At 39.9% G+C, this 12682-nt stretch overlaps 1 protein-coding gene and 2 pseudogenes across 1 annotated transcript in view; all 3 read right to left on the bottom strand.

The window, feature by feature from the left end:
- Positions 1-5398, bottom strand: part of LOC131553664 (protocadherin gamma-A11-like) — a 165336-nt gene extending 159938 nt beyond the window's left edge. The window contains exon 1 of the mRNA XM_058798499.1: positions 2994-5398. Within this exon, the coding sequence (XP_058654482.1) occupies positions 2994-5369 (2376 nt within the window). The 5' untranslated portion in view covers positions 5370-5398. The remainder of the gene's footprint in view (positions 1-2993) is intronic.
- On the bottom strand, positions 214-889 carry LOC131553928 (protocadherin gamma-B4-like; annotated as a pseudogene).
- A 1454-nt stretch (positions 5399-6852) lies between the features above and the next one.
- Positions 6853-11249, bottom strand: LOC131553128 (protocadherin gamma-A11-like; annotated as a pseudogene).
- Positions 11250-12682: the final 1433 nt, after the last annotated feature.

Consider the following 12682-nt stretch of genomic DNA (forward strand, 5'->3'; position numbering starts at 1 on the left):
AGGGCATACAAATGCACTAATATCTCAGAGAAAGCGCTGAAATACGCCATGGTCTATTTCATTAAAAAGAAAGTGAGTATAAACATGTATTTTCCCATTCCATTCAAAATACATCGAATTCAAACTAAACTATAACTATAAAATTGTAAAACCACAAAGCAATAAAACAATCACAAAAACAGGCCAATCATCAATCATCCTACCAATTTCGATTCACCAATTTCTAAAGACTGGAGCATTATCATTAGCATCCAGCACAGTGACGTGTATGGCTACAGTACCTGATCTCGGTGGAGTCCGCCGTCTACCGCAGTGAGAATTAATGTTAGCTCTTTCTGCAGCTCGCGATCCAATTCTTTATTAAGAACTAGCTCTCCATATTTTCCTCCATTTACCCCGCAAGAACACTAAGAAGAAAATGTTCGTTGTTTTCTAATGTATATGACTGCACTGAATTCACTCCAATATCCGCGTCGTGGGCCTCATCTAATAAATAGCGGGATCCCTTGTCTGCTGACTCCCTTATTTCAAATTTGATTATATTATTCTGTTTGAACTGTGGTGAATTATCATTAATGTCCTGAATATTAAGAATGAATCGATGAAGCTCCAACGGATTTTCTAGCACTAGCTCCTGTTTAATAACACATGCAGCTTTCTTCCCACAAATGTCCTCTCTGTCGATTCTCTCCGCTACAATCAGTTCTCCGGTATTCATATTGATGTCACAGTATCGTTTTCTGTTACCTTCATTTTCAAGTCGTGCATCACGACTTGACAGACTCTTTACATCGAGCCCGAGATCCTTTGCTATATTTCCAATCACAGATCCGCGTTTCATCTCCTCTGGAAAAGAATAGCTCACGTCTCCATAAGCGGTGTGCGCCATCAGCACGAAGAACAAAAGACCAAACATCTCGCAAGCAACGCGTAAGGTTTTGATCTTTGAAAATCAACAAAAATGTATTGAAGTTATTAGCATGAAAAGCCAGATGAAATTACTCAATTTAGTTTATGGTCGATATAAAAGAACAATAGAAGAAGGCACCGCTCACCGTCGACGATTTACAGCGAGCTGAGAGGTCAGTTCTCAATATGACATCATGAACAGGATGGCGAGAAACAAGACGAACGTCAAAGATTGCACTGGTAAACAGCGACACGAAGAGTTCAATTTTGAAACTGCAGAAACTCTCACGCCCCTTTGACATGTAAAACTTGGGTATAACACTTATGATGCAAATAAAATGGCATACTTGTAGTTTAAAATATACTTGTAGGATATGAAAATAGAAGAAGCTAAAAATTCACATTTACAATATACTTCGTAGTTTGCCCATGACACAAAAAAATGTATTCTACATCACAGAAAATAGTTAAAATGCATCAAAGGCTACCTTTGAGTTCAACCAACTGTAGTCTTGGTATGACATCTTAAAATCTAAAAATCACGAAATCCAGTTTGCAAGACATATTATGCGATCCTGTGGCAGTTTTCACAATTAAACAGAGAGCCTACATTTTATTTTATTTTATTTTTTGTGAAGAATATATGAGTAAATGTGTGTTGTTTGAACACAATCCTTTCTCTTCTTTAAATCTCCGTTTCAAATCCACTACAGTCTCTGTATTGCATACTATAAGTTAGCTATTGCACAGTGTTTAGACCTCTAACCAGACGCTCTAAGAATAAACCAAATATTTATTTTATGCTTAAGTAATTAGTAAGAGCTCATTATCTGAGGAAAAACTGAAATACACGAATTTAACACACCTGAAATGTTTCAAAGCAACTGTGCAAGTGAAAATATCACACGATTTAAAAAAATTGACTCAAGAGAAAATATGTGCATGCCATGCGCCACGAATGTTTACAGAAAAGTACTTAGTGCTAAGCCGCAAATAACCAACACGGTTCAACAATGCACAACAAGGCCCGTCAATCTTTAAGCGCGCCATGGGAGAGAAATTATCTTAATCATGAATAATTCACAAATTGTTTTCCTACTTAATTCAAAAGCACAAACGTTTAATTAAAGGACAGGGGTTAGACAGGACTAAATTGGGAAAATACAATAAAACAAAACTATAAACGACAAATAGGTCCCAACTTAACTTTTCTTCTCACTATCGAGAATTTCATGATTTAAAAAGGCGAATCACCCTATACGTAACTTTTCAGGGCATACAAATGCACTAATATCTCAGAGAAAGCGCTGAAATACGCCATGGTCTATTTCATTAAAAAGAAAGTGAGTATAAACATGTATTTTCCCATTCCATTCAAAATACATCGAATTCAAACTAAACTATAACTATAAAATTGTAAAACCACAAAGCAATAAAACAATCACAAAAACAGGCCAATCATCAATCATCCTACCAATTTCGATTCACCAATTTCCCTGCGGAGGCACATAAACATGATCTCAATATTCATAGCATTTCGAAAATAAGAAATAGGATATAGATTACATTACTTATGTAGGAGCAACAATCCACAGAACAGTACATACCAGTGCAGCACCATGGACAGCAACAGGAGAAACATACGCTGCCATTTCCAATCTGACGGGAACGGAGTTTTAAAAGATTTTGCTGGCCAAAATATTACTGGTATCTGAATTGAATTAACATAGTTAACTTCACATAACTGAGGCGTCGATGAGAGAAACGCAAAACACTATTAGTTAACAGAAGACAGACTTGGATTACTATGCAAGCTCACCAAACAACAATTTGTGAAAAACAGTTTAAATAATAATTGCTCAAACATGACCATACACATCTAAAAATAAATGATAAAAAAGACCAAAGTACTCTCAGATTCCAAATTTCCCCTTAAAAATGTTTGTGTCTAAAATAAAGTTCTTTAATGTGTCACGAGATTTTTACAAGAACAGAGTCTCTTGCCAATGAAAATCGATTTAGTACATGAACACATTTAATCTGTTAACGCACATTATTTTAAAAAGCGATTTTATTAGTCCTACCTGAAACGAATCGTTCACCTCCGCATCAAGCCCTTCAAGATCATCCACAGCGGATTGAGTCTTTTTCAACGTCAGGTCAGCAGTCAGTGTGCCCTCATTATAAGATCTGACGAACTTGAAGTCACTAGTGCGCGAGCCCGTGGTCAGGTATGCGTCATAATTGTAAGTGCTGCGGAGAGTTCCCGCGCCCTCCACCTCTGCGTAATTTGGAGGGAGATACGCGCTGGGAATGGCTACAGCTCCATCAAACAACAGTCTGGGCTTTCTCCTGCGACAAAACCTCACGGCCAGGATGATGATGATGAAGGTCAGGAAGAAAGTGGAAACGGACACCAGTGCGATGATCAAATAAAACGTCAGTTTGGAGCTGCTCTCGTCTCGAGACATGTCTTTCAGTTCTGGAACTTCAGCCAAGTTATCTGATATAAGTAAATACAATGCGCACGTGGCTGAGAGAGAGGGCTGTCCGTTATCTCTCACGGACACAATGAGGTTCTGTTTCATGCTGTCAGATTCAGAAATGTCCCGCTGCGTCCTGATCTCTCCGCTGTGGACACCGATAGTGAAAAGTCCCGGATCAGTCGCTTTAATGATGTGATACGAGAGCCACGCGTTCTGCCCAGAATCCGCGTCCACGGCGATCACCTTGGAGATCAGGGAGCGCGCCTGAGCAGATTTGGGTACCATCTCGGTCATGAAGGAGTTTCCTTCCGGAGAGGGGTATAATATCTGAGGGGAGTTGTCATTCTCATCCGTTATGAAGACACTCACGGTCACGTTACTGCTCAGAGGAGGAGAACCGTTGTCTCTGGCTAACACCAGCACTTTGAAACTTTTCAACTGTTCGTAATCAAACGACCTCACGGCATGAATGACCCCGGTGTCTCCGTTAATGGATAGAAAGGAGGACACCGGTGCGCCATTGAGATCAGAGGATAACAGAGAATAAACTACAGTGCCATTCTGTCTCCAGTCCGGGTCTGTAGCTGATGCTGAACAAATAGAGGAGCCCGGTTTGTTATTTTCTTGCACATGAGCTCTGTAACTCTGCTCCTGAAATACAGGTGGATTATCATTCACGTCAGCTACAGTCAGGTGAATATTCTTAGTGGAAGATAAAGGCGGAGAGCCCTCATCAGTAGCAGTAATTGTAATATTATAATCAGAGAGCAGCTCGCGGTCTAATTCACCTGTGGTCACCAGAGAATAGTAATTTTTGATTGAAGGTACGAGTTTAAACGGGACGTTTTGCTGAATGGAGCAGCGCACCTGTCCGTTATTCTCAGAGTCTCTGTCCTGCACATTAATGATGCCAACCTCTGTACCAGGTAACGCATTCTCGGGAATAGGGATTTTAATAGATTTTATCATAATTATAGGGACATTATCGTTGATATCAACAACCTCAATTGCCACAGTAGAATAACTGGCTAACCCTTGACCATCTTTAGCTTGAACTGGCAGTTCAATTGAGCTTTCTTCCTCATAATCAAGAAGTCCACTTAGTTTAATTTCACCAGATAATGGATCCAGCGAAAATGTTTTCAGGTGGGCTTCAGGCAGATGTCCTAATTCATACATCACCTCACCGTTATGTCCTTCGTCAATATCGGTTGCAATCACTGTCACCACTACAGTATCTACAGGAGCATTTTCAGGCAGACTGACTTTATAAACGGCCTGACTAAAGACTGGAGCATTATCATTAGCATCCAGCACAGTGACGTGTATGGCTACAGTACCTGATCTCGGTGGAGTCCCGCCGTCTACCGCAGTGAGAATTAATGTTACCTCTTTCTGCTGCTCACGATCCAATTCTTTATTCAGTACGAGCTCGCCATATTTTCTTCCATTTTCCCGAGTAACTACGTTCAAAAGAAAGTGGTCATTGTTTTGAAGTGTATATGTTTGCACTGAATTCACACCAATATCCGCATCATGGGCCTCATCTAATAAGTAACGAGATCCTTTGACTGCAGATTCCCTCATTTCCAAATTGATTAAAGTTTGTTTGAATAAAGGTGAATGATCGTTTATGTCTTGGATATTAAGAATAAAGCGATGCAGCTCCAAAGGATTTTCCAGCACGAGCTCTTGTTTAATAACACATGAAGCTTTCTTTCCACAAAGCCCCTCTCTGTCGATTATCTCTGCTGCGATCAGTTCTCCAGTATTCAAATTAATGTCACAGTATCGTTTTCTGTTTCCTTCCGTATCAATGCGAGCATTACCAGACGAAAGTCTGTTCACATCGAGTCCGAGATCCTTTGCTATATTTCCAATCACAGATCCGCGTTTCATCTCCTCTGGAAAAGAATAGCTCACGTCTCCATAAGCGGTGTGCGCCATCAGCACGAAGAACAAAAACCCAAACATCTCAGCAGCAACGCGTAAGGTTTTGATCTCTCTATATGGAAATAAACAAAAATGTATTCAAAAGTTAACCACATGTAAAAGACAGCTGAAATGACTAAGTCTGATTCGTGGTCGGTATAAGAGGACAACAGATCAAGGCACCGCTCACCGTCGACGATTTTTACATCGAGCTGAGATGTCAGTCCTGAATATGACATCATGAACAGGGTGGGGAGAAACAGTAATATGAAGGTCAACGGTTTCACTGGTGAACAGCGACACTAAGAGTTCAATTATGAAACTACATAAATCCATGTCTCTGACATGCAAAACTTGGACATAACACTTACGATACATAGGCTTATAAAATGACATACCTGTAGTTTCAAACATATTTGGACGTTAAAAGAGAAGAAGCTAAAAATTCACATTTACAAGATACTTTGTAGTCTGCTCACGGCATGAAAAAAAAATCATCTTGCATGACAGACAACGTTAAATTGCATCATGGCTTACCTTCATGAGTACAACTAATGTATGGTAGGACATCTCAAAATCTAAATCGCGAAATCCAGCTTGCAAGACATGTGCGACCATGTGGCAGTTTTCACAGATAAACAGATATCATACATTTTTATTGAGAAGAATATTTGAGTAATCATGTGTTGCTTGAGTATCCTCTCTCTTCCTTCAGTCTCCGGTTCAAATTTGCTCCAGCCTCTGTTGCATGACATACTATAGTTAGCTATTGCACAGTGTTTAGACCTCCAACCAGACACCATAAGAAGTAACCAAATATTTATTTGTGTGCTTAAGTAGTAATTAGCAAGAGCTCGTTATTTGAAAAACATTGACTGGTCTACACGAGTTAAATAACAGACCTGAAATGTTTCAAAGCGACTGTGTAGCGGAAAATATCACATCATTTCAAATTTGACAAAGAAGTAAATACAATATCATTTGCATGTTGATGCCCGCCTTGCACCACGAATGTTTACAGAATAGCACTTAGTGCTAAACCGCAAATATCCAACACAGTTCAACAACAATGCACAGCAAGACCCGCCAATCTTTAAGCGCGCCATGGAAGTGATGATCTCAATGGTAAATAATTCGCAAACTGTTTTCTTACCGATTTCATAAATACATAAATAACGCTCAAACGTTTAATGAAACAGGGGTTACACAGGACAAAATTGAGAAGAAGAAGAAGAAGAAGAAAGAAGAAAAAACACAATAAAACAAAACCATAAACGACAAATGGATCCTGAATTTACTTCTCAGTATCAGACTTTCCTGTAATTAAAAAAGATGAATCTCTCTATGCAAGTTTTCAGAGCTTAAAATATTCACTAATATCTAATTACATTAACAAGATAATGATACTACAAGTATTTTCACCATTCCATTCAAAATACGTCGAATTCAAACGTAAAAATGAAAAACCACACAGCAATAAAACAATTTCAAAACCAGGGCAATCATCGATCCCACCAATTTCGATTCACCAATTTCCCTGCAGAGGTTCATAAACATGATCTCAATTTTCATAGCATTTCGAAAATAAGAAATAGAATGGATATCACATTACTTATGTAGGAGCAACAATACACAGAACAGTACATACCAGTGCAGCACCATGGACAGCAACAGGAGACACATAAGCTGCCATTTCCAATCTGACTGAAACGGAGTTTTAAAAGATTTCGCTGGGCAAAATATTACTGGTATCTGAATTGAATTCACTTAGTTAACTTCACATAACTGAGGCATCGAAGAGAGAAACTCAAAACTACCTAAACACACCACATTCAATTACAAACGACAGAAACTAGAGAGACAGCAAAAAATGGATGTTAGACAAAATGTAAGGATGACCCAGTAAAGAGTATTGGTTAACTGAAGGCAGATTTCGATAACTATGCAAGCTCACCTAACAATCAAGCACCAAACAAAATTTCGCGAAAGATAACTCAACTAACAATTGCTCCAACATGACCATACACATCTAAAAAATAAATTATAAAAAGACCAAAGTAAGTAGGCCTACTTTTAGATTACAAATTGGCCCTAAACATGTTAATTGTCTAATAATCCATTCAGTACACAAACACATTTAATTTAACCTACATATTATATACTTTTTAAAAAGTGATTTTTAGTCCTACCTGAAACGAATCGTTCATTTCAGCATCAAGTCCTTCAAGATCATCCACAGCGGATTGAGTCTTTTTCAGAGTCAGGTCAGCAGTCAGCGTGCCCTCATTATAAGATCTGATGAACTTGAAGTCACTAGTGCGCGAGCCCGTGGTCAGATATGCGTCATAATTGTAAGTGCTGCGGAGAGTTCCCGCGCCCTCCACCTCTGCGTAATTTGGAGGGAGATACGCGCTGGGAATGGCTACAGCTCCATCAAACAACAGTCTGGGCTTTCTCCTGCGACAAAACCTCACGGCCAGGATGATGATGATGAAGGTCAGGAAGAAAGTGGAAACGGACACCAGCGCGATGATCAAATAAAACGTCAGTTTGGAGCTGCTCTCGTCTCGAGACATGTCTTTCAGTTCTGGGACTTCAGCCAAGTTATCTGATATAAGTAAATACAATGCGCACGTGGCTGAGAGAGAGGGCTGTCCGTTATCTCTCACGGACACAATAAGGTTCTGTTTCATGCTGTCAGATTCAGAAATATCCCGCTGCGTCCTGATCTCTCCGCTGTGGACACCGATAGCGAAAAGTCCCGGATCTGTCGCTTTAATAACGTGATACGAGAGCCACGCATTCTGGCCAGAATCCGCGTCCACGGCGATCACCTTGGAGACCAGGGAGCGCGCCTGCGCAGCTTTGGGTACCATCTCGGTCATGAAGGAGTTTCCTTCCGGAGAGGGGTATAATATCTGAGGGGAGTTGTCATTCTCATCCGTTATGAAGACACTCACGGTCACGTTACTGCTCAGAGGAGGAGACCCGTTGTCTCTGGCTAACACCAGCACTTTGAAACTTTTCAACTGTTCGTAATCAAACGACCTCACGGCATGAATGACCCCGGTGTCTCCGTTAATGGATAGAAAGGAGGACACCGGTGCGCCATTGACATCAGAGGACAACAGAGAATAAACTACAGTGCCATTCTGTCTCCAGTCCGGGTCTGTAGCTGATACTGAACAAATAGAGGAGCCCGGTTTGTTATTTTCTTGCACATGAGCTCTGTAACTCTGCTCCTGAAATACAGGTGGATTATCATTCACGTCAGCTACAGTCAGGTGAATATTCTTAGTGGAAGATAAAGGCGGAGAGCCCTCATCAGTAGCAGTAATTGTAATGTTATAATCAGAGAGCAGCTCGCGGTCTAATTCACCTGTGGTCACCAGAGAATAATATTTTTTGATTGAAGGTACGAGTTTAAACGGGACGTTTTGCTGAATGGAGCAGCGCACCTGTCCGTTATTCTCAGAGTCTCTGTCCTGCACATTAATGATGCCAACCTCTGTACCAGGTAACGCATTCTCAGGAACAGGACTGTTAAGGGAATTAATCACTATTATAGGGGCATTATCATTGATATCAATAACATCTATTATTACTGTACAATGACTGGCAAGCCCTTGACCATCTTTAGCTTGAATCGGCAGTTCGATTGAACTCTCCTCCTCAAAATCCATCAGTCCCTTTAGTTTAATTTCTCCAGATATTGTATCAAGGAAAAATAATTGCCGGACAATTTCGGATAAATGACTAAATGCATATGTCACCTCTCCGTTTTGTCCCTCGTCAGCATCAGTAGCGCTCACTGTCACCACTACAGTATCTACAGGAGCATTTTCAGGCAGACTGACTTTATAGACGGCCTGACTAAAGACTGGAGCATTATCATTAGCATCCAGCACAGTGACGTGTATGGCTACAGTACCTGATCTCGGTGGAGTCCCGCCGTCTACCGCAGTGAGAATTAATGTTAGCTCTTTCTGCTGCTCGCGATCCAACTTTATCAATAACCAGTTCACCATATTTTCTTCCATTTTCCTGGTTAGTACATTAAGAAGAAAGTGTTCATTATCTTGAAGTGTATATGATTGCACTGAATTCACCAATATCGGCATCATGGGCCTCATCTAATAAGTAACGAGATCCTTTGTCTGCTGATTCCTGTATTTCGAATTTAACGACACTCTGTAAACTGTGGTGAATTATCATTTATGTCTTCAACATTTAGAATGAAGCGATGAAGTTCTAGAGGGCTTTCAAGGACTAGCTCCTGGTTTATGACACATGAAGCTTTCTTCCACAAAGTCCCTCTCTGTCGATTCTCTCTGCTACGATCAGTTCTCCAGTATTCAGATTAATGTCACTGTATCGTTTTCTGTTACCTTCAGTATCAATTCGAGCCTTACGAGATGACAGTCTGTTCACATCGAGTCCTAGATCCTTTGCTATATTTCCAATCACAGATCCGCGTTTCATCTCCTCCAGAAAAGAATAGCTCACGTCTCCATAAGCGGTGTGCGCCATCAGCACGAAGAACAAAAGACCAAACATCTCTCAAGCAACGCGGAACCTTTGGAATTCTTCAGATATTAAGCAGAAATAAAACGAACAACAAAACGATTAAAATGTACAAAACGACAAATGTAAAATTAAATTAAGAAAAATCGAGAGGATTATACTATCAGACAATCAGTCACTGTCGACGATTTTCTACAGAGGAGCTTGAAGCCCTGTGTATGACATCATAAACGGGGTGGAGAAATGTATACCGAAGACACACATTGTTTTGCAGGTGAACAGCGACACTATGAGTTAAAATAAGAAACTGCATGACATTCTTATCCGACAGAATTACTTGATATTACACACAAAGAATGTGTTTTGTATACTTACTTAGCAATTACTTTTATTGTTATGCAACTGTGTAGCAAAACCAAAGCCAGCAGCAACATTCTCTTAAAGGATTAATTCACCCCAAAATGAAAATTTTGTCATTTACTCACCCTCATGTCGTTTCAAACCCGTATAAGTTTCTTTCTTATATTGAACATGAGAAGATATTTTGAAAAATTTTGAAGAACCAAACAGTTGTTAGTCCCCACTGACTTGCATCGTAGGGAAAGAAATACTACGGAAGTAAATGAAGACCATCAACTGTTTGATTACCAGCATTCTTAAAAATATCTTCTATCATGTTCTACATAAGAAAGAAAATCATACTGGTTTGGAACGACACGAGGGTGAGTAAATGATGACAAAATTTAGATTTTGGGTTGAACTATTCCTTTAGCCGTGTATGGCTACAGTGCCTGATCTCGGTGGAGTCCCGCCGTCTACCGCAGTGAGAATTAATGTTAGCTCTTTCTGCTGCTCACAATCCAACTCTTTATTCAGTACTAGCTCTCCATATTTCCTTCCATTTGTACGCGTTAGTACACTAAGAAGAAAGTGTTCGTTTTCTTGCAACATGTATGACTGCACTGCATTCATACTAATATCTGCATCATGAGCCTCATCTAATAAGTAACGAGAACCTTTAAGTGCCTATTCCTGTATTTCAAATTTGATAACATTTTGTTTAAACTGTGGTGAATTATCATTTATGTCGTCAATATTGAAAATGACGCGATGCAAACCTAAAGGATTTTCTAGCACAAGCTCCTGGTTTATGACACATGAAGATTTCTTTTCACAAATCTCCTCTCTGTCGATTCTCTCCGCTACAGTTAGTAATCCAGTATTCAGATTAATGTCACAGTATCGTTTTCTGTTACATTCAGTGTCAATGCGAGCCTTCCCAGTTAGCATTCTTTTTACATCGAGCCCGAGATCCTTTGCTATATTTCCAATCACAGGTCCGCGTTTCATCTCCTCCGGAAAAGAATAGCTCACGTCTCCATAAGCGGTGTGCGCCATCAGCACGAATAACAAAAGACCAAACATCTCATTAGCGACGCCGAACCTTTGTAATGCTTCAGATGTTAAGCAGAAATGAAATCCAGCAATATAACAATACAAATGTAAAGCAAAAATACGCTTAAAACTAAACAGAAAAATTAACCGAAGTAAGGTATAGGCAGTCAGTCAACGTCGAGGATTCTTTATCACAAAACCAGCTTGAAATCATGTGAATGACATCACAAGCAGGGTGGAGAGATGTGTACTAAAGACACACATGCTTTTGCAGGCGAACAGCGACATAGCGAGTTGAACTACGAAACTGCATAACATTAATATTTCCTAAAGGATTAAGTGAAAAACAACAAACTGGTGTGTGTGTGTGTATATTTATATATATATATATATATATATATATATATATATATATATATATCCTATATACAGTGCCTTGCAAATGTATTCAAACCCCTTCTTTTTTCACGTTTTATGTTGCAGCCTTGTGTTAAACTGCTTTAAATTACTTTTTCCCACATCAATCTACACTACATACACCATAATTGCAAAGCAAAAACAGAACTGTCACAACTTAGTAAATTTATTTAAAAAAAAACTGAAATAAGTACACTGCATAAGTATTCAAACCCTTAACTCAATACTTAGCTAAAGCACTTTTACAGCCTCAAATCTTTTTGTGTATGATGCGACAAGCTTTGCACATCATCATTTGGCAATTATCTGCCATTCTTCTCTTCGTCTCTTCACCTCTCAAGCTCTGTCAGGTTGGATGGGGGCAGACGCACATTTTCAGGTTTCTCCAGAAATATTTGATTCGGTTCAATCCCAGGCTGTGGCTGGGCCACTCAAGGACATTCACGGAGTCGTCTATAAGCCACTCTTGCTGTGTGCTTAGGTTCATTGTCCTGTTGGAAGGTGAACCTTCTGCCCAGTCTGTGGTTCTGAATGCTCTGGACTGGGATTTCAATAAGGTTATCTCTATATTTTGGTGCATTGAGCTCGTCGTCTAATCTGATGAGTCCCTCAGTCCCTGCCGCTGTAAAATAGCCCCACAGCATGAGGCTGCTACCAGCACACTTTACTTTTGGGATGGTACTCTGCAGGTGATGAGCAGAGCTGTTTCCTTCAAACATGATGCTTAGAATAGAGATTCATCAGACCAGAGAATCTTGTTTCTCAGAGTCTGATTTTCCTTTAGGTACTCTTTTGCGAATTCCAAATGTGTTTTCATGTGTCTTAACTGAAGAGAGAATTGAGTTTGGCCACACTGCCATAAAGCCCAGATCGGTGGAGTGTTGCAGTGATGTTTATCCTTCTGTAGGTTTCTCCTATCTCCACATATGATCATGGAGCTCAACTAGAGTGACCATCAGGTTGTTGGTCACCACTCTAACCAAAGCCCTTCTCCATCAATTGCTCAGTTTTGCCAGGAG

This window comes from Onychostoma macrolepis, chromosome 14, assembly GCF_012432095.1.
Source record: "Onychostoma macrolepis isolate SWU-2019 chromosome 14, ASM1243209v1, whole genome shotgun sequence".
Lineage (NCBI taxonomy): Eukaryota > Metazoa > Chordata > Actinopteri > Cypriniformes > Cyprinidae > Onychostoma > Onychostoma macrolepis.